General features: G+C 44.4%; 1 protein-coding gene across 6 annotated transcripts; it reads right to left on the reverse strand.

Moving 5' to 3' along the window:
- Positions 1 to 70: 70 nt before the first annotated feature.
- On the reverse strand, positions 71 to 19961 carry ago2 (argonaute RISC catalytic component 2). 6 transcript variants are annotated; one of them, XM_079749237.1, is made up of 21 exons: positions 19748 to 19961; positions 18371 to 18451; positions 17512 to 17692; positions 17269 to 17389; positions 16914 to 17095; positions 16485 to 16621; positions 16223 to 16357; positions 15997 to 16084; positions 15726 to 15873; positions 15518 to 15637; positions 15252 to 15389; positions 14449 to 14582; positions 13456 to 13640; positions 13146 to 13305; positions 12820 to 12910; positions 12262 to 12462; positions 11929 to 12063; positions 11709 to 11810; positions 11276 to 11475; positions 10755 to 10892; positions 71 to 900 (listed from the first exon to the last, which is right to left on the reverse strand). In XM_079749237.1, exons 1-20 carry the CDS (start codon positions 19764 to 19766, stop codon positions 10784 to 10786), a joined length of 2667 nt encoding a protein of 888 aa, XP_079605363.1. In that variant the 5' UTR covers positions 19767 to 19961; the 3' UTR covers positions 71 to 900; positions 10755 to 10783. The 6 variants fall into 6 exon arrangements, with proteins under 6 accessions (XP_079605363.1, XP_079605364.1, XP_079605367.1 ...); XM_079749238.1 differs by lacking the exon at positions 71 to 900 and having other exon boundaries at positions 10743 to 10892; positions 18371 to 18448; XM_079749241.1 differs by lacking the exon at positions 71 to 900 and having other exon boundaries at positions 10743 to 10892; positions 12268 to 12462; positions 15267 to 15389.
- Between the last annotated feature and the right edge of the window lie 773 nt (positions 19962 to 20734).

Here is a 20734-nt window from a genome sequence, read left to right on the forward strand (position 1 = left end):
GGGGTGAGACAGGGGTTGGTAGGGGTGGAGGTGGTGGTGGTGGTGGGATCTTCGGTCAGTGGATCGGATATTTATGCAATCAATCCTAGTCCTGTGTAGCCTAGCCCCTCCGCCCAGCCACGCCCGCCCACTGCGGTGCAACGGCATTTTCTACGCAAAAAAACTAAAGAAAAAAACTCAAAGGGAAAAGAGTGATTATTTATTTTAGTGTTTGTAACTTTATAGGAAAGATCGTTCTACTTCAACCGCTGTAGGATGATAAACAAAACTAAAAAAACAAAAAAAAAAAACTAAAACTGGCAAAATACTTTGGCTACGGTTTTTATAATTTATTGATGTTGTGTTGGGATTTGTATTGCCCTTGTGCTCAGATATGGAGGCTTGTTTTCCAGACCCACCTAGAAAGAGGGGTCCACGTCCTATCAGCTCCAGAACGAACACAAGCCCCAGCTAAGCAGACTGTCATCCCAACTATCAGTCAATGCAACATCATTGTCCTGTTGTCGAAGCAGTATGCGTAGCGTCGATGTTTTTCATAGCTGCCCTTTTCACCTATAGCACTGATTAACGGCCATAGCACTGTATCTAACTGGACTTTGAATAACACAATATGGTTTATAATGTGCTACTTAATGATCAAACACTGTGTTCGTCTTAAACGTTTTGTTACACTAGTCTCTTTGTTTTAGCTGATCATGAATTCATCTCCAGATCTTACTCCCGTTTTAATGGTTTACCTTTGTTTTTGTTATCAAACGTGCCCATCTGTGTCTTCTCCCTACGGTTCTTTAGAGGCCGGTCCATTAGACTACGAGTCTAGGCTCAGTGATTCATCTCCCCTCCTCAGTGGCTCACTTGAAAAACTGGAATTTTCCCTTTGGTCCGACGTGCGGGAAATCACTCACCTGTAAAATCATTTTTAGATGCAGAACACATTTGAGAAGAATATTGTTGACCTGCTAACAAAATTATGTTTCATTCAGTGTCAATATTACTAAAGTTAAGAGTACTCCAGCTAATGGGTACAGCCGTTTGGTGAAAGTCCAAATACAGACAGCTGAGCAGAAAGCTGTCAAATGATCTATAAATAAGGCTTAAACCTTTGTGGTAAGATACATGTTATTGAAAACTTTTAATTTCCATTATGGTTTTTTTTTTTTCTTTTTTTTTTACAGTTTTCAAATAAACCCATGTCAGGACATTGAGTGTTTGCCTTTGTTAGTTTTGATGCAGTTGAAATAATGTGAAGAAACAAGATTCACCTTGGAAATGAAACATTGTATGATAGTACTAGCAGCTACATGTAAGCATTTGTCAGGGCACAAATACCCACCATGTCTTTTAAAACTCATCTCTTGTGGTGGAAACCCATACTTTGCTTGGTTCTAGTCCATTTTCATGAAGCAGCTCGTAGTTAATTCAGATTCCCTGTGCATTTTATTAAACCTAATATGTCAAATATCCAAAGCCAGGGAATTACCAATGATGTTAATACTTAAAATGGTAGTACTTAGACACCACACACACCTTGATAATACTGGTGAATATATTACATTCCTCTTACCTGGAGGGGAACAACATCATGGAAATAAAGCAGGACACAGTGGACCAATGGTGAAACTTTTCAACATTTTTATTAACGCAACTTACAGTCAAGCCAAAACTAAGTATATTTAGTGATAAGTATTCACATTATGTCCTAACAGGGTTTAGAGCATAGATTGCGTTTGTAGTCATAGGTGTTAACAAACCAAACAATAAAAAAGGAAATGCAATATAGAAATCAAAGCTTACATGTGTGCTATGACGGGAACAAGGAGAAGAAGAAGCAAAGCCGTGGGTCTGAACAGACTGAAAGACCCTCACCGTGATCAGGAATGACTGCATGTTTTGGCATGTTGTGGTTAAATAAGGAGGAGACTCAATGACACGTATGGCGGGAGGTTTGAGTTCACACAACCACTGAGCAGGAGACTTGTGTGTTGCTTTTGTTTTGTGCCAAGACTTTGGTCACATTGCTTATCATTTCTTACGATGGCAGTATTTAGAGGAACCATTCGACATGAAGGGAGAGGCCGGAGTGTCTTGGAATCTGGGATGTGTAACTGAGAGGGGATCACTATGAGTGACAAGAAAATGAAAGAAAATTGCTGATGATTGTCAGTTTTTGGGATGATCGATTAAAAGATTAGAGAAAAAAAAATAAGGGCTGAATAAAAGAGGAAGGTTCTCATCCCAAGATGCAACGTTGAACCCTGGGCATTTATTCTTTAGACATAATAAAAAGAAAACCAAGTACTACGGTACGGTGGTGTGGAAAGCGGAGGCCATTTTAAGACAACCCGGGCAGGGGGATAGGAAGAGCAGATAAAGCCTTTTCCGCGGCAATACCCGAGATAACAGTCGCGTCTAACCCCAGCCTGGCCACAGAAAGCCTTAAGGTAGAGCCTGGACTTGGGATCCACATATGTTCCACTCATGCAGAGGAAAAACCCAACATAAAAATTTGGGTGGGGGGGGGGCGGTAGAACCACAACCGAGGAACATGAAGACCATGCGTGTCTTTTGATGAGGAAAATGATGGGTGGACATTTTTGTCCGGAGAACGTGCCAGAGCTCTCCTTTGAATTGTTCAAAACATGCACAGAGCCATGTGACCTTCAAACCTCCCCAAGCAAAAAGTATAATAGTCGTATTGAACAATATGAAGTATGATAAAGAAAAAAAAAAGTCAACGCAGCATATATCAGGCATATGAGGTACTTCATCAATATATAGATAGATATACATCTTTACCTTGTGTTTTTTGGAAAAGCTCTTCGAAGTCGTTATTCCTCATTATTCCTACTGAAGGAATAAAATACCTCGTCAGTTCTGTTACTCTCTGCCCGACCTCAAATGGGCATTTTTTTTGTGTTTTGTATTTTTTTCCTTTTGAGACCGCTTTGAAAGTGCAAAACGTGAATACTGATCATTCTCTGCAGCATCTACACTCAAGGTGGCGCAATGATGGGTAAGGATGTGACCTCATGTAGGCATGCCTTACAGCTAGGTTCAGTCGGCCTAACGCGGGGGCGATCCCTAACTGAAACTCAAGGGAGCCGGTAACACACGCACACACACACACACACACACACACACACGTCTCACACACACACACACACACACACACACGCCAAGTTACTGATATTCTGGCTCAAAACACACGAAACTGATAACATAATTTGCCACAAAGTCTTGTCTGTGTACCTTTTCCTTTGAAGTCACAATGTCACTCTACAATGCAAAGCAAGTTCATTTGTGTAGATATAAATTCCTATATTCCCTTTGTTACATTGTCACATGCAAAAATACATCTGATAACCCTATCAAAACGGTGTAACATTTGGCCATTTTGTGTTACAGTTCAATTACTTGGGTGAAAGATTTAATAAATACGAGGGACAGTCGGTCGTTATTGCAGCACTTGGTAACTTGTTTAAACTAGATCTGGAGTGGCTCTATCCAATGAAACAAGCACAACTATGGACCACAAAGTGGTGACAAACAGACATAAAGATCTAACCTGTCCTCCAGAGACAGCCAGCGTCATAGTCGTCCTTGAGACCAGACGTGGTCTGGAAAGTCTGCCTGATGAACCGGCTTAGACAAGTGTTTTAGACAGGTGCTCAACAGCAACTCAGGTGTGACCCCGTCTGCGGTGGGCCGCTCCAATAATTCGTCAAAGTAGAATATCACCCACAATAATCCTATATCTCAAAATGTAATTGTCTTGCCCATGATAATCCACAAGCTTGTCGTGCCATAACGTTCCAAAACGCCAACAGCCATAGAGCTAACATTGACCACCACGCGCTCTCTGTTGCAGCACCAGTCAAATCCCCAAGTGGCACGTTTAACATTGGATCAGCGTTGAGACTGCAGCCCGCTGGCTCATTGCGAGCCAAAGCTAGCAATAGTGTGCTCTTTTGACTAGTGTTTATGAAAGAAATAGGAGGGTCACGTTCAGAGCGGATCGTTTGCTCCCCCAAGCCGCCCCCCGTGAACAGCTCATTGGACGCAGCCGGGCGTCGAGGGACGTAGCTGGATTCTGTCTCGGCTTAAAACGTCAAAGTAGGGGGAAAACCGGGCAAGAAATGTGTATGATATCAGCGTCTCAGGATTGTGGTCCCTAGCGTTGGGTTAAAAACCAAAAGGGGACATGAACCAGGGAGCTGTAGCGCGGCTCGCACCGGACACAGTGCTGAGGTAGTCGTGTGCACGTGGGGGATTGGTTAAGGGCCCGGTCGTTATGAATCAGAATCCTATCAACCTCCATGTCAGCAGGAAGGCAGAACACCATCGCGGCCTTTTTAGTATTGGAGCTAGCAGACGCTTTCAACATGAAATCAACAACTTTGGGTGATTACCCTGCAGAATCGCTTGTGGTTTGTTTCATACAAAGAAAAGTTTAGATTGACAAATACATATTAAGAAAAGGACGACATTACGGCTGTGAAGCTGAGGCTGGACTAAGGGTAGCAACACGGCTTTGGCCTCCCGGTCAGGTGAAACAGAGGGCCATGTCAACCCAGGAGAGGACTTGGTACAAGAAGGAACAGCTAGGGGACTGCTGCTGGCTACTCCATGCATTTGCAAGCGAATGAATGCTCCAGTGAGCATCATCTGGAAAAAGGACTTTGATGACATTAATAAAAGGGACAAACTAGCAAAAAATATATACGTTTGAGAAAATAAGATCAAAGACTACATGGAAAGGCAAAGAAAAGATTGCACTATAGTGCCAACAATTATATAAACACACACGTTATAGCACCACACGCAAGCATAAGCATAGAGTATAAGAATACAAGATCACCCTGTGACGCTCTGACTAGTACAGAAAAACTACAAATTAAAAGCTTTAAGCCATCTTTACATCCGTCATCCGATTCCACGAGATCCATATTGAAATCTATAACATTGCCAATGCTAAAAAGTGAAACTCTAGCTTAATAACTGGACAAACAGTTATCAATACAAAATTGTTTGGTTGCTAAGAAGAAGGATGTGCATAACATTTAAATACAGGTAGCAATGTCCTAATTGGACACTCTGCACTATTTAACACCCACAGGCTTCCAATTACATTCATGTTTCGCTACGAAAATAAACTTGAATTTGACAAGAGGATTTCTCTTGGTTTATATTTAAGATATTTTAGAGATGGGCGAACCGATGGATGAGATGCATATTTCTGGAGCGGAGGTTCCAGGCATAATATAAAGCTACAGTGCTTAGAGCCAGGCTTTGGAGAATGACGACTTTCATCAAGTAACGTTGAGGCTTTTACTGATAATGGAGGATCCATGAGTTAACTTTGAATGCCAGTGGATTAAAAAGCATGGTTGGAGCATAGAAACACTAAATGCCAGTTCAGACCTGGCCAAATATACAACACCACCCAAACCACTCAATACATTTGTACAGCTATAAAAAACAACGCATCTATGAAACACAGCACCCAAACCGAACAGAGTACGGCCCTCATTGTTAACACAGGGCGACACATCTGGGTCCATCACACATTGAAAGGCGAATACATTGAATTTCTGATCCACGTCAAAGAGACCCTCCTGCTTGCCTGTCGAGTGCGAAATGAATGCCTTTCCTAGTGTTCCCATTTGTTCCCAGGCCCCAAGATAAACGAGCACGTCGCATACGCATGTCATATTTGCATCGAGTGAAGAGCCATTCAAATCAGGGGGGCCGAATGAGCCCCAGAATGAGGCACCTGTCAGGTGGGACTACATTATGCCCCGGGCACACGTGGAGCTGGAGCGCACCACGTCTGAACCCTAGTCCTTTTGTCCTCCAGCCAATGATACGAGTGGGCCGCAAAAATAAATAAAGAATGACATGATTTCGTTAAGATACTAATTTCAGATGTTGCCAAGATTCAAAAGCTTGTTATGCTTAAAAAACACACCACTCTTTTACAATTACATAGTTGGCCGAGCCAGTGTGCTTTTTTAACCAGAAGAGCTCCATATGGCTGCTGTTCCTTTGTTGAATAAACATTACAAATTTGGCTCACAATGACTGATTATATTGAAACATTGAAGATATAAAAATATGGTTTCACAAAATTATTGATATACAACTACCCCTACCTGACAAAATGCTGTTTAATGAAAGCACAAGTCTTTTTTTTCATGCACCTTGCAGTCTTTCGTTTTTTTTCCATCCACATCACTTTTCAACGAACTTGCTTTGGCATTGCAACTTAAAACAAGCAGTGTGGCAACAAATGTGAAAGTCAGAGGAACCACCTTCCAATACCCGTCAGTTTATTTCAGTTTATATAGAGGCCATGTTTTGCATAAAGAGCTTTCTTCCACTCGACATGGGTGTACACAATGAACAAAAGACAGTCGGAGCATTCAAGGCATTCAGTAATGTTCAAAGAAGTGGGCTAGGTACTGGGCCACCAAGGCCGCCTGGCTAGGTAGACTAGACTAGTGGAGCAGAGGCTGATGTTGGGGCCAATGGATGCAGTTAGAATCAGTCACCCTTTAAACCATAACCCACTGTCAAGAGGTCCCCAGCTCTATAGCGGCTTGTTACACTCTGGTAACTAGTGGCTGCTTGCTTGTCTTGTATGCCATCTTTTACACCATGTACCATCTAAACTCCTCTCTGTAAATGCTCTTCTCTCACTTGCCCGTCGGAGCACTACAAGTTAAGCCAGATTTAACCTGAACTGCCTTGTGAGAATAGAACAGGACAAGACATACCTTTTCACTTCTGTGAAGGACACCCAACTTATATTTCCATGTACAACCAACTGTGGGCTTTTAACCAATTAAAGAGGTGCTGCTAGACTGCAATCTGATTCAACTCTGAGCTCTTACTATGCCACACCGTAAAAATGTCATTTCTCAGTTTAGTGCAAAAATGTCAACGTTTTTATTTTCTAATTTTTTCAGTTCTGTTATTCTAAGGTGCTGTTAAATGTAAAACATGGAAGTTGTAATATGTACCAACCCAATCTCATTAGAGCGATACTCTGATATCTAGAATTTTAGTAAGACTTCTGATGAACGCTGGTACTCCCACAGTGGGGATGCTGAAGATGGCAGTTTGGGGTCACTTCTGGATGAAATGCTTTTAGTTACCATTGCTAACAATGGACACCACCCTGGGAGACGAATATGTAACGTGTGTTTCGGCAATACAAAAGAAGTGCAAACCAAGATTGAGAATGTCAGGGTGTCCTCTTTGAGGAGCATGACGAAAATAATAAACATTTGCTAAATCAAAAACCGAGCCTTGTGTCTAAAGACCAGCATTCAGACGAACAACCATTCAGGCTTCGATGAGCAAAACCATTGGCAGACTTTGCCGTCGCCATGACAAAAATACAATCTGCACAATTTAAGAAAGCTGTCCGGCTCAATCCCACTAATGAGTTTGGGAGGCAAAAGAAAATGCAAATCACATTCATACAAATGAAGGAGATTAAAATGCTCTGCAGCAAAATGCATCTGTACGAGGCCATTATGGCATTCTTAGGTGTCCTGCATTTATTTTGCCATTCTCATTGTGCTACTTTTTCCAAGACCTGCCCTATAATTTACTAGCGGAGACGACACAGGGCAACTGCCAAAAGAACGGTTCCCTAGGCAACACGACGGAATCACCACCTTCTCTAAATAGTTCATGCAGTGATATTGTGATTTTGCAGCATTGAGCTTGGCCTTTGATCAACGAATACGATTTAAAATGTTACTGTGTTGACCACTGGAGAATATCAAAAAGGTTTTAAAATAAAACAAAAATATGGAAAACGCTACAAATATATAAACAAAAGTCTAGATCATTTGGTCATACAGCAATGCTCAGTATCCTTTTCTTTTTTTTCTTGACCATTCCGTCTCCCCAAAATAGCACTTCCTTTGCAATCATGGGAGCAACGAACTTGAACCTTGAGAATCGATGCGAGACGCGGGAAAAAAAAAAAGATGCCAATTTGGTAGATAGCAGGGGGGTAATTGTGAGGAAATGGCCAGTGGTGTGATGTTACCATTAGCATTAAACAGGTAACAAGAGGTAGGACACACGGCCATTTCCACACAATTACACCAGTGTCAACACAGCACGGCGGCTCTCGCCCACTGCCACCCAGCACAGCAGACGCACATTTGTCAAGCGCTCAATACCATACTGGCGTTCTGCTAGCCAAAAGTGCATCCAAATTATTTTGTACACGTCGTGAGACCAGCACCGAAGAACAATATTGACATCATAACAGTAAATATCAAGTACATGATTTTTTTTTCTTTTCAGAATGCCCCACAAACACAGTCAGTCGGATTTCTAGATATTGTACAGAGAATGGGTTGACACCCCCCCCCCCCTAGCCAAGAGGTGGGGGTCTTTAGAGGGGGCAGGGGGAAAAGTTCATGAAGATGCATTCTTTAAACCATCAATCTGGCCTATTAAAAGCCTCTTGGATAGGTCCACTGAGGATATACTATATAAGGTGGCTTTTACAGTGAAAGCAACTAGCACCCAGAAACAATATGTTCTTTTGTGCTTCCATTATTTTTTTCTTTCGAGTATTTACCATATACAAGTTAATCTTATTTGGCTAAGAAAGATTGTATGTTATAAAAAAAAAAAGATATACCCAATTTCCGTGCTATAAAAATCGACAACGATACCAACACAGACAAAAGAATGTGTCACACCATGACAACGGCATGACGATACTGGTAAGCACTGAGAAACGCTACGGAATTAGACTGGCTAAAAACAAACTGAAATAAAAGGCTCTATTAGCTACCTCTTTAAATGACCTAAAATGCTGTAAAATATCCCTCCACCCACGTCTAAATCGCTTCGTTAAAAAGATGCATAGTAAGACAATATAGATTATTCCCCATCCGATAAAAGACTAAATTAACATTTGTCAGTGTAACTTTCGGGCAAGAACATGGCAGGGAGGATAAAACATCAAATCAAAATAGGGTAATCCGTAACCCAGGGGAGTTCACTTGAACAATTTCAGAAAGGCAATAGATTATTTAAATGTAGGGTATTTGTATAGAAATATACAATGTGGATTCAGACCAAATACAAGACAGCCATCTTTAAAAAAAAAAATAAATAAAGAAAAAAATAAAGAATAATTTTTCCCTCCCCTCCTAAGCTTATCCAAAATAGACTGAACAAGCATAGCGGTTGTTGCGTTGAAAAGCTTAAATCAAGCATCCTCTGTGCTCGGTGAAAAACGTGGACCTTAAATAAGCCAAACAAATCTTTGCCCCGAACACCATCCCATCCCTTTCTCTTAAAGCCCCAGCATTAAAACAAATCCTGCAGGTCTTGTTGCTTATTCCCCCCCACCCCTACATGACAAAAATATCGGCCTAACACCCTGTGCTTCAAACGTCATGACAGGGGAAACAAAGAAACAAAAAGCATAAGAAGACAACTAAATAACAAAACAAAAAACAGCTACAAAATGTGAGTTATCTACACGCACGTAAATATTAAAACAAAAACACATAGTTCTGAACAGAGGATAGGGTGGTTGGGTAGAGGGGGGGTTGTTCACTCAAGATTTCATATATTTATTATTTTTTTACTCCCCACCTCAACATTGATGTCTTCATTGTGTCATCTCACATCATCCGGGCTCAGAACCCATTAAAAAGTCATGAGTCCATGCTGGGAGCCAGTCCCAAATGTCGATATACTTGGCAGCATTTGTGAATCAGATTAATACGATGGACTCCGACGTATTCCCGTTAAAAAACAGAAAAAACATGATGATTGGAAAATAATCCATTTGTTTTCCTTGTGGCGATACTTAAAGCCCTCTTTGGAGATAAAGCAGGTTAGTGTAATGGGGCTTTATACAATTCTTTAGGTTTGCACCAGATTAGGATTTTAAAAGACGCGTTTAGTTCGCCAGTGTTGAAGACGTTGACGTTCCCCCGATGATTGTGGTCAATGTAACTCATAACGGTATTAAATATGGCAGTCTAAGAAAGGACACTTCTCTTTACACCGGCCCCCCCGTGTGGAGAAGAAAATAAGATTTAAAAGATGCAATGCAAGTCACAATGTGTTAAGAGCTTCCGTCCCGATTTAAGTCTCCGTTTTGGTCAGTGCATGATGCTTTGATTGATTGATAAATAATAATAATAATATATAACAGAGAGAATGTTTAGGATTGATCCGTCTTTTGAGACACCAAGTCCCACATTGATTAGAATAAAGCATGGAAAAGTGGGTGGTAAACCAAACAAACGAGAGAGAAAAAAGGAATAAAAGGCGTGGCGTTCGTCTTCGGACCGCTCGAAGGGACGACGAGTCGTCTGTAGTTTCTTCTTCTAACGGTGCAGAGCTATATCTGCCTTTTGCGTTAAGACAGTGTAAACTCACGCCGCCAAAATGTACAAATACACACTGAATGCTTGCCTGGTTAGTAAACAGGGGCGTCCTCCACATAGGTACTGCAGAAGACCTCATTTGCCCAGTCTCATAGTGGCGACTTTTGTTGTTTGTGTTTAAAAAGGTGGAGAGGGAGCACGAGGAAGAGAAAGAAGGGAGGAGGAGGTCGCGTACGTGAAGCATAAATAAAAAATAAAAAGTAATGTTGGAAAAAAGCGACATCCCTCAAGGATCGGAGGGCTACCGCGGAGCTCCCCTGTGCGGACGCCCCCCCCCCCCCCCCCACCAACGGAGGGACAGGAAGCGATGACCTCACCCATGTGCAGCGCCGGACGGGCCTTCAGGCAAAGTACATGGTGCGCAGGGTGTCCTGGTGGATCTGCACCGCCTTGGCCAGGGCCTGCTGGTCCCGGCCGTTGCTCTGGCCCGACGTGTGGCTGCCCTCAGCACTGTAGCGGGGGGTGGGGGGGACATAACCATGGAGTCATTGCAACAATGCAGTAGTCTAAACTAAAGACTTCACTGAATTCAGATCAGGAAACGGTACCGTGAGGACGTAACAGAGCAGTCCTTTTGCTCAAACTATCATTTAGCAGAAGCTTTGAGACTAAAGCAACTTGCACTGTAATCCTTAAGAAGCAGCCAATAGCAAAGCTCAAATGTTGCCGAAAAGAGGTCTATAGGTAGGCGAGACATATTAGGATTCAAACCCAGAACTTTTCATCTGGGTTCAGAGCAGCCTATCCTCTTGCTGAGGAAAAGCGTCATCTTCTAATGGACAATGTAAACGCACGGCGCTGCAGGCGACGTGTGCAACAGTGTCCGTCCCTACCTGTCGTGCTCCTTGTCCACCAGGTGGTAGCGTGCACGGAAGGCCACCAGGTGGGCGTAGTAGGCCGGTGCCGGGATGGAGACCGAGCGGGTGCAGCGCACGTAGGTGTGGCACAGCTGGTAGGTGAGCACCTGCAGCTCGTCCGAGGTGAAATGGTTGTCGTCCCACAGCACGTGGTAGTGGGAGGGCCTGCTGGTGCCCTGCAGAGACGGAAAACGGAGAACCGTTCGACTTCAGTTTCCACGGAGGAAGTAGTAGCAGCAGGGTTTTAAAGAGAGGAGATTTTTTAAGAGAGGACCCCCTCTCCGTGACATGCCTCGATGGCACTGTAGCCTCTTTAGTTGTACCCGCTTAAAGCCAAGCACTCTGCGATTGTGAGTGGGCGCCACACTTGCGTACTACTCAGTCATAACCGGCTGCTCGCATGTCCTACCTGTATGCCGGCGTGACTGCACAGGTAGAAGTCAAACTCTGAGGGGTGGGTGATTTTGGTGTCCACTGTGGTGCCCGCAGGGATGTTGCCACTCTTTCCCACCTGATGGGGAACGAGAAAAGACAACAGAAATCAAATACACATGTACAAAGGTGTTCCCTAAGGCCGCACATCAGGTCACTTCACTTTTGATGGGGGGGGGGGGGGGGGCACAACTGACCCGCTCGTTCCGGTCCGTGCAGAAGAGCCTGGTGTGGTGCCTCTTCTGGACCACCACGAAGGTGATGCCGGGCTGGTAATCCTTCTCCAGCTTGATGCAGGCCTCACGGATGGCCAGCAGCTCGTGCTGCAGAACCTGTGAGCAGCGGTGAGAGACGTGCGGTCAGGTCAGGACACGCGCCGAGATCGGTGCGTATTTTGAAAGCGTATTATGTATCAGTGTACTAGAAGTAGCAAAAGAAACAAATGTGTGTCGCGGCAAAACTATCAAATGTATGTGAGGGGTTTGTCTGACGGGAGAAGGGGATGCGGTTGCCATAGAAACGTGACTGACAGCCACCTGGTTGAACTGGCCCTCGGAGATGCCGTCGCGGTAGTAGATGATGCGCGTGGGCTTGAAGCGCGTGGACTTGTAGAACTGGATGAGCAGCTCGCGCACCATGGTGGCCAGGTCCTGGATGATGTCCTGCCGGTGCTGCTGGACGCGCACCGTGGCGCAGTAGCGGCTCGGGTGGGCGTCCATGCTGCCCACCACCTGCCACCACAGAGAGAGAGACAGAGAGATTAGCCCTGTACTGGTCTACCCACTGGTGCATCGCTATTAGCATATTAGTGTGTAGATGAGACTCGCTGCGTGTTCTTAAAGATCAGAGTAAAGATGAATAGTAAAGTTATCATGGCCCTGTTTTGCTAAATGGTTGTAACTCGCTACCTGACTTGGTAATGTCAGTGGTTCAGACACACCAAAAGCAAGTTTGTGACCTGGACTCCAAGCTATACTGTTTTACACTTTGCCCTCTAGTCTGTGATTTGGGCTCAGTATGAATAGAGTCATTTCAGATCTAGATGCATGCAGCGATACGGTTTTATTTTAACTGGAGGTGGTACGTACTGCAGCGATGGAGGGCTTCTTCCCGTCCCCAGCGGGGGGGTGGGTGACGTCAGCGCCGAGGAAGATGACTGGCTGCTGGAACACCAGAGGCCTTCAGAGAGGGGACACAGAGGGGCAAACACAGGGGCATTAGAGCCTGCTATGGGCCCACACATAACATGGAAGCAAACAAACATCCGTGCTACTCATGCATTTATACTTTTTGAGCCGTCTTGTTTTTTGATACCATGACTGTACATTGGAGGCTGTCAAACCCAAAGCATGCTTGGTCAATGAAGCCCATTCAGACTCCGGTCATGTTATGAAGAGTACGGGGCCCGACTCACCGGCCCTGGGGCAGCAGGATGTTGTTGACCCCGCCCAGCTTGACGTTGATCTTCAGGCAGAGGTTGGAGAGGGTCTGGGGGGTGGTCTTCTGCACGTTCTTCACCTGGACACACTGAGTGGCCATGCCCAGCACTGTATCCCCCACGCGCTTCACCTCGGCTACGATTCAGACAGAAAGACAAGGGTGTGAGCGTCCTGGACAGCGGCGGTCACTACTCATCGCGAACACGTGGCGTCCATCACACGGGGGGGGATGTTCTTGTGAGATCGCCATTGTTCCCGGTAAAAAAGGATAAAAGAAAGGCTCACCGTAGACGGGGGTCTTCCCGGGGAGGATGACCACCACCAGCTGCAGGCCCTGGTAGGTGTATTTAAGGTGCTTGAACATGGGCTCCACGCTGTCCGCTCCCTGGGCGTACTTGCAGAAGCAGGGCTGGCCCTGGATGGGCATGCCTGCGTCTCGCGAGATCTTCCTCAGCTGGTCTGTAAAGGCTCTGGGACAGAGACGGGTGGTTAGGAGGAGAAACCCGCCAACAGATTCACTTTGGGGCCAAACGTTTCAGAGGGGATGTTAAGGCCTAAAAGGACTTGGGCCTTAAGCATCGAAAGGCACAAAGATGTAGTCACAGGACGGCATATTTAACTATTCAAGTGATTTGGTTTTCAGCGGAGAGGTTCAGACAACAGATGGTGTACTTTAAGCTAGCGGTGATGCCACGTGGCCAAGAGCATTTGCATTACCTCTGCCACAGTCCTAAATTCCCAAACATTTTGAGTAAAACCTTCTTTAGTGTCTTCTATCACTCCCGGTCAGGCATGTTCTCAAGTCCAAATATGGTGACGCATATTGTAGTGTGATTTTGTAAATCTCATCAATGGGCAGAGTGCTAAACACTTCAGAAGTTATCTGGTGTCTGGGTGGTCAGACTAAGCAAGGCTTGAGCAGGAGACTTGGACCGCTTACGTCAGGGATTGGGTGATATGCGCCCACGGGCTGAAGTCTGACAGACAAAACTCCATTTACAGTCAAAAGAAATTCAATAGCTTCCGTTCAACGTTGAGAACAAAACACTAGACTCTAGGACGAGGCATCTAAATGTAGAAGATAAGCTGTCTTTGAGTTCTAACAAAATGATTTATGACATGGCACGAAGACATAAATTCCTTCCAAGGCTTAAAGCTCGGCTACCAGGCCTTCAGGGAACAGCCCTTCAATGAGTACTTTGGATGTGTCACACACTATGGGAACTCAATTCCCTCATGCAGGGGAACAGGCGCTCTGTGGGGCTCCGGGTGGCTTACTTCAGCAGGAGTTCAGTGCACTGCCTCTGGGGGGCAAAGCAGGCGATGGCCCACACTTTGATCTCTATGCCCGTGTGGAACTGCTTGTTCCTCATGTCCCACACTCCCTGGATTGGTGTCGCTATTGCTTTGTTCTGAAAGAGAAGCGCCAGGCTGATTTAGTTACTGATGAAACACCGTAGAAATACTGGCTTCTTTGACCAATATTAGGCATTATATTTTCCGGTTCCAATCATTTAATGGCATTTAGACAGTAGTAAGATAAGAGCAAAATTAGCAAAATGAATGTAGAAGGTTAGCTGAGCTTTAGCCTCTTATCATAATATGCACTACAATACTGTGATCCATTTGTATTGAACAAATGATAATTAGTGCTTAAGCCGAAAATTAGGTAGGCAGTTCAAATAATAGTACAATACAAAAAGACATTCAAAAGCATGCACATTGCTGGTTTCCACAATGCTATCAAACAAATCAATTGATGGTATATTTTAAAAACAACTATAGAACACAAATTTGAGTAGACTTTAAAGCAGCATACAAAATTCCCCAAATTGGGGGGCTGCAATCGGCCAGACAAACTAAAACTAAATTGAAAGGTGTGGTGTCATTATTCAAAGCCAAAAAAAATCATATAATAATCAATCAGAACTCTAGATTTATCCCTAAGAAGACACCACTACCAAAACAAGTAGGAGGACTAACATAACAATACTGCAATTCTACTCATTCAACACCGTGGACCAGACAAAGGACAAACAAACAAAAACTGAAACTACTAGAGAAAACTGAGAGAAAGTCACCTTGGAGTCACTTACCCTGCCTCCATACAGAATGGAGGGCGCCTGGAGGACGCGGCCGTTCACCTCCGTCATTTCGTCCCTCACCATCACCCCGAACTCCCGTACGTACGGGTCCGCGTTGAAGTTGGCACTTCTCATCTGCGGAGGAACGAGAGCGAGCGGGGAAATGAGTCACCGTTAACGAGGGGATACAAAACCCAATGGCTCCGAACACCGTACGGCTGTGAGCACTGAGACAAACGGCCCGTCGGCTGATGTCGACCCACCAGCTTGCTGATCTCGTCCTGCCGGTCCGGTGCCGACCGGGCGGTGGCGCGGATCATAGTGGAGGTCTGATTGTCCGTCAGCTTCTTGATGCAGCGCTGCCCTGCCACTATGTTACACACCTGGACGGGAACACAGCGCCACGTCAGCCTCCACCAGCTTCACCTTGGTGACTGCGTGATAGTGTGTGAGAAGCCGCTGTGTTCATACCTCTAGAGGAAGGTAGGTGTGCTTCTGTTCCTGTCCCACCTGGAGGCAGGGCAGGTGGGGGTACCTCAGGATGAGCTTGTATTTGTCTTTGAAGTACTGCGCTACGGTGCACTCGATGGTTTGGCCGTTTTCCTGCTGCAGGGGGAATCTGCCGGGGAGATGATGATACGTGACCAGGTGAGATTCAAATTAGGGCTTATTCTGTGTCTGAGAACATGCCTTAACATCTCATGTTAAAGGCTAGATCTTTGAACGCGTAAAAAAGGCTTACGTCTGGTGGCTGGCTGGTCTTCTGGTCACGTTGCACACTCTGTACTTCCTCTTCATTTGCCCACAGTGAGTGATCTCCACCTTCAGACCTGTTGGACAGGGTCACACTCCGGTATTAAGAGGGGTTACACCGTTCATACAGAAACACAGCTAGAGGCCTCCCCACACCAAGGCACTGGCGTAGAGCACAAGCGGAAATGGAAGTGATTGGAAGTTTTTTTTGTTACCTTTGATTTCCTTGGTGAATTTCACCCTCTGGGAATCTGTGAGTGGCTTTTGTTGCTCTTCGATGCTCTTGAAGTCCAACACTTCGCACATGAACTCTATTACAGGCTGGGCTTTGTAGAATGCCGTGGCAGAGACTGTTGCAAAAAACATACAAGTGCCAAGAAGCTGAACACCAATTCTCGCCCGCATCCACAAGTTCAAACACATTGCGACCCAGACAGGATCTACACATCCAGTGGGAGTTAACAATACAAAACATACCATCGATATTAAGCATCATCTTCCAGAGAGACGGCCTGACGGACTGGTGGAAGCCGAACCACACCTCTCTGCCCCCACCGAGGGGGTTGGAGCAGCCTTCTGAGGGGGTGAAGAAGGAGCGGCCCACGGGAGTGTACCTGGGGTTCGAAAAGGTAGCGATGGAGGACAAAAGTTAATTTACATTTGGTGAGTCATTAAAGGAGAGGTGTTAATAGTGAGTGATGGTCAGAGGCCTTAAAAGGGACAGGCTTAGCCAGGCTAGGCGACACCTCATCTGTGACAAGAGACTTGAAGCAACAACAGCGGACTATCATCCAGCACTAGTTAGGGTTGGTGTGCAGTCTGTTTTCACACCGTTTAGTGAATGTAACACCAGCAAATAAACCTTTAGAGGAACTCTCGCCTGCGTAAACCTAGAACCGGGCTCACCTCATGGAGGGCAGGTGTCTCATGACCACATCCAGGGCCTGGATGGTCTCGAAGGGGATGTTGGGCAGCCGTCCTGTCAGCGCCTCGTGGAGAGCTTGCAGACTCACGATGGAGACCCATTTGATGGCCACTTTGAAGCTGCGGTCCTTCCCCTCGCCAGGAATGGTCACCTCGAGCTCCACCTGGCAGGACAGACAGAATGAGATTGGGATGAGGGGATAGCGGTGGGAGTCTGGATCTAAACGCAATTGGTAGAATAATAACAGTGTAGGGATGATGTTTGGCCGGGTTATTCTAATTGGGCCAAGATGGCTTTTTGTTCTAACAAATCAAGACTGACATCCAATGGACTTACTTTTTCTCTACCGATGGGCAGGGGCATGGCGGTATAGAGGTTCTTTCTGCCATCGTACACCGGCTTTCGGTCCCCAAATATCTGGGTTTTAAAGTGCTGGACCATGTGCTCTACGATATCACTGGAAAAAACAAAAACATTGACAGTACATTAGGTTACATACCAAGCAGCAGTGACCTCACTTTTACCCAGCATTAGATCAAGAGAGTCATGTTGGCAGTCGTAATATGCAGGTATGCGTACCGGTTCACCCTCCTGGGGCACTTCTCGGGCTTGATGTCAATGTCGTAATGGTACACCTCCAGTTTAGGGATTTCCATCTCAAAGAAGTTGGCCTGGAGCTTGATTGTCCTGCCCATGGTGCCGAAGTCTGGCCGCGACGGGGGCTTGAATACATACTCTGGAATGGGGGGAGACGGGGGATCTGGGGGGTAGATAAGGGTCGTGTTAATGAAGCAGTAAGGTGACTAACCTGCATATACTGTAATGAACGATGGAAGATGCAAGAGGAATACCATGAACAATGTACAATCCAATTGCTTCAAAAAGGTAGATCAGAGAAGACCAGGAAAAGAGCTTTATCATGGAAATCACCATACAATTCATAAAAAAATAAACAAACAGTAGCTTAACACAAAACACATGTTAACACATCGTCCATCTTAATAGATGATTATCAACCAAAACCGTTATGCGTTCAAAAGCAAGAAACGCCTAGGGACCTTACGCGGTTTGAACAAACAATTCACAGTGTTAAACCAATAACGGTCACGCAGGGACTGCAATGTGGTCAGGTTGGGCACACACCCATTGGCACCTTATCTTTGCAGTGCAGCTCTTTGCACTCAAATAGATCAACACCCACCAAGCCCAGTAACAGCAATAGATTTCTGAAATACTAAACCATCTATTTGAATACTAGTATGGTTTTCCAATAGCTTCTATAAACTCATGTGTAGATAACCCACTGACCCAGTCTCTTCAAGAAAGAAGAGCTTAAAGAATGGCTTTTTAGTTATTGAACTCTGATGCTTGAACAAGACATGGGGAGGGAGTGTGAGACAGACTCTACAACACAGCACAAATGTAGAAGAAAGCTTACCAGAGCCAATTGACCCAGAGGAATGGGGTCCCTCCATCTCTGTAGGTAAAACAGAAGAAGCATGTTCGTCTGAAAACCCTGCTAAAGACAGGAGTTGGTTGTAGAAGATAGGGAGTAAACACAGTGAAACACACGTTAGTAACTATTAGACATGCATTTTGACCTTTACTGTAACTTTCTGTACATACATGTATATTTTGTTTAAGTAAACATAGCAATTAATTGCACTGCACAGAATGTTCTTCAAAAATGACCATGCACTCAACATAAATATGAATAGTTTAATTCTTTGAGTCATTTCATAATAATAACTCGTTACCAAGTACTCGCTATTATCTAGACAAAAAGCATGCCACGTAAAAGGCGTACTTTAATCGTTAATGTACTTTAAAGGGTGCCTTATCAGCTCGAAACGCCACGGTTGACATCAATGGCAACTTTCAAACCTCTTATCCATGTAAACACATGAGCGACCTGGTTGAACGTCTACTGTCCCACCCATTCTATTGGTATAAGATAAGCAATAAACTATGAGTTCTCTTAACTAACGCCAAAATATAACATAATTATCAATGAGAGAGGCAAGGCGCACAACATCTGCATATGACTAATTCATTTTAAATACAAGAGGTTTTGACAGCATCATTCAGATCGTATAATGACGTACGTGTTGGCTTTAATTGATAGGAACGCCTGGTTGAAACAAACAGACCTAAATGTGTGGTTGATTACAATTAAATGTTGGGACAGAAAACACAACCAATGAATGATCTGTCGAGTTGTAGCCTCCGTATAAAAGTTGAGCATCAATTACAATTAGTTAATAATGTGTTTTTTTTTGTTTTATACCGCAAGCAATAAGGTGTCAATGACTTAGAAGAACTGTAACTAAGCCAACAGGTCGACATTTAGCTAGGATTGTGATCCGATAGCATGCACAGACTGCAGCTTAAAATGAATAACCTAGCGTTTACTATTTCTCGTTCCAAGCTTACCGACTTAACTCATGGATGATTTCCAATTCAACCCGACATGACGCTGTTCGACTTGATACTAAAAAACACTGATAGGTGAAAACCAAACCTAGGACGACTTGGGGGGAATGTTGCGATGCTAACTAGTACAATAATGTTGTTGTTAGCTTAGATGCTAGCTAAGCGGGAATGCTAATGCCTACACTTTAGTTAGTTGTTACGTTTTACGTGTGGTCATAAAAAACAGAGTTCTGGCGACAAACAACTGATCACATTGACAACTACAACCCGCCGAGTGGGCGACCGTTCACTTGATAGTCAGGTGGGAACATCGAAGGTCGGCAGAAGAGTTTTTTTCCTCACACAGCCACATTGGCTAGCCGAAGCTAGCAGCAGTACTTACCTCCAGGAGAGGAATACATTTTGTCGAGTTAAGCGCACGGCGTGGACGTATGGATGATCCACTCTATTCCTGTCCCACGTCTCCGAAACACATACGTGGTAGAAAGATAGAAACGTAAAAAAAAAAGTTGAAGTTACCAAATCCGGTAACCCACACAGTTTCTTAGTCAAGTAGTAAATTGCACCACGAGAGCTTTCTCATCCTCGACACGGCCCCATCCCCCCAACACACAAGACCAGAGAGCCGGAGAGAGAAAAAAAACTCGCTGTCTGCGCGTGTGACGTCATACGTAAACTCGCGATTTCCGGTGTGCGCGCTGAACGCTTAGCGACCGGGCTCGTGATCAAAACCCGCTGCGCTGTTGCACTGTGTAGGAAAATCTATCGCCCGCTTAAAGACAAGCGGACAGACAACGACATGTAAACATAGGTAAACAAAAGCCAATCGAAAGCACATGAAGAAGATTATATGAGGAAATTATCCAATGGCATAGTATTTCCGGGGTGGGCAAAGTTATGGATTATTTTAGCCTGCATCATATTTGTATGCTATATAAAATAATACTATGAAGACCTAGAATTTTTTTTTGATGAATTCGTTGTATTGTATTATCGTCGTCAATTCATAACGCTTGCAATGAAATAAATAAGTATTAGATAAAACGTAATTTCACAAATAATGAGATTAAAGCATTTATTGAAACAACCTAATATACAATAACGTTTATCAATGTGGATTCGCTCGTGTATATTGGTTTTAATTTCATGAATTTGCATATAATTTCAAATCTTTCCTCCTCTATTTTGTACCGTCTGTAATTATTTCCTTTGGACGACAGGTGGTGCTATTCTACCATGGAATATGACATTTGGGAATGAGCCGTATAAAGCCCTCCAGGCATATATTTTTTCATTGGAAAAAAATAGATTCGGTTGATTGATATTTCTGCAATAGCCTTGATTCATTGATAGATGCAATCAAATATAA

Source organism: Pollachius pollachius, assembly GCF_949987615.1.
Source record: "Pollachius pollachius genome assembly, chromosome: 13".
Classification (NCBI taxonomy): Eukaryota; Metazoa; Chordata; class Actinopteri; order Gadiformes; family Gadidae; genus Pollachius; species Pollachius pollachius.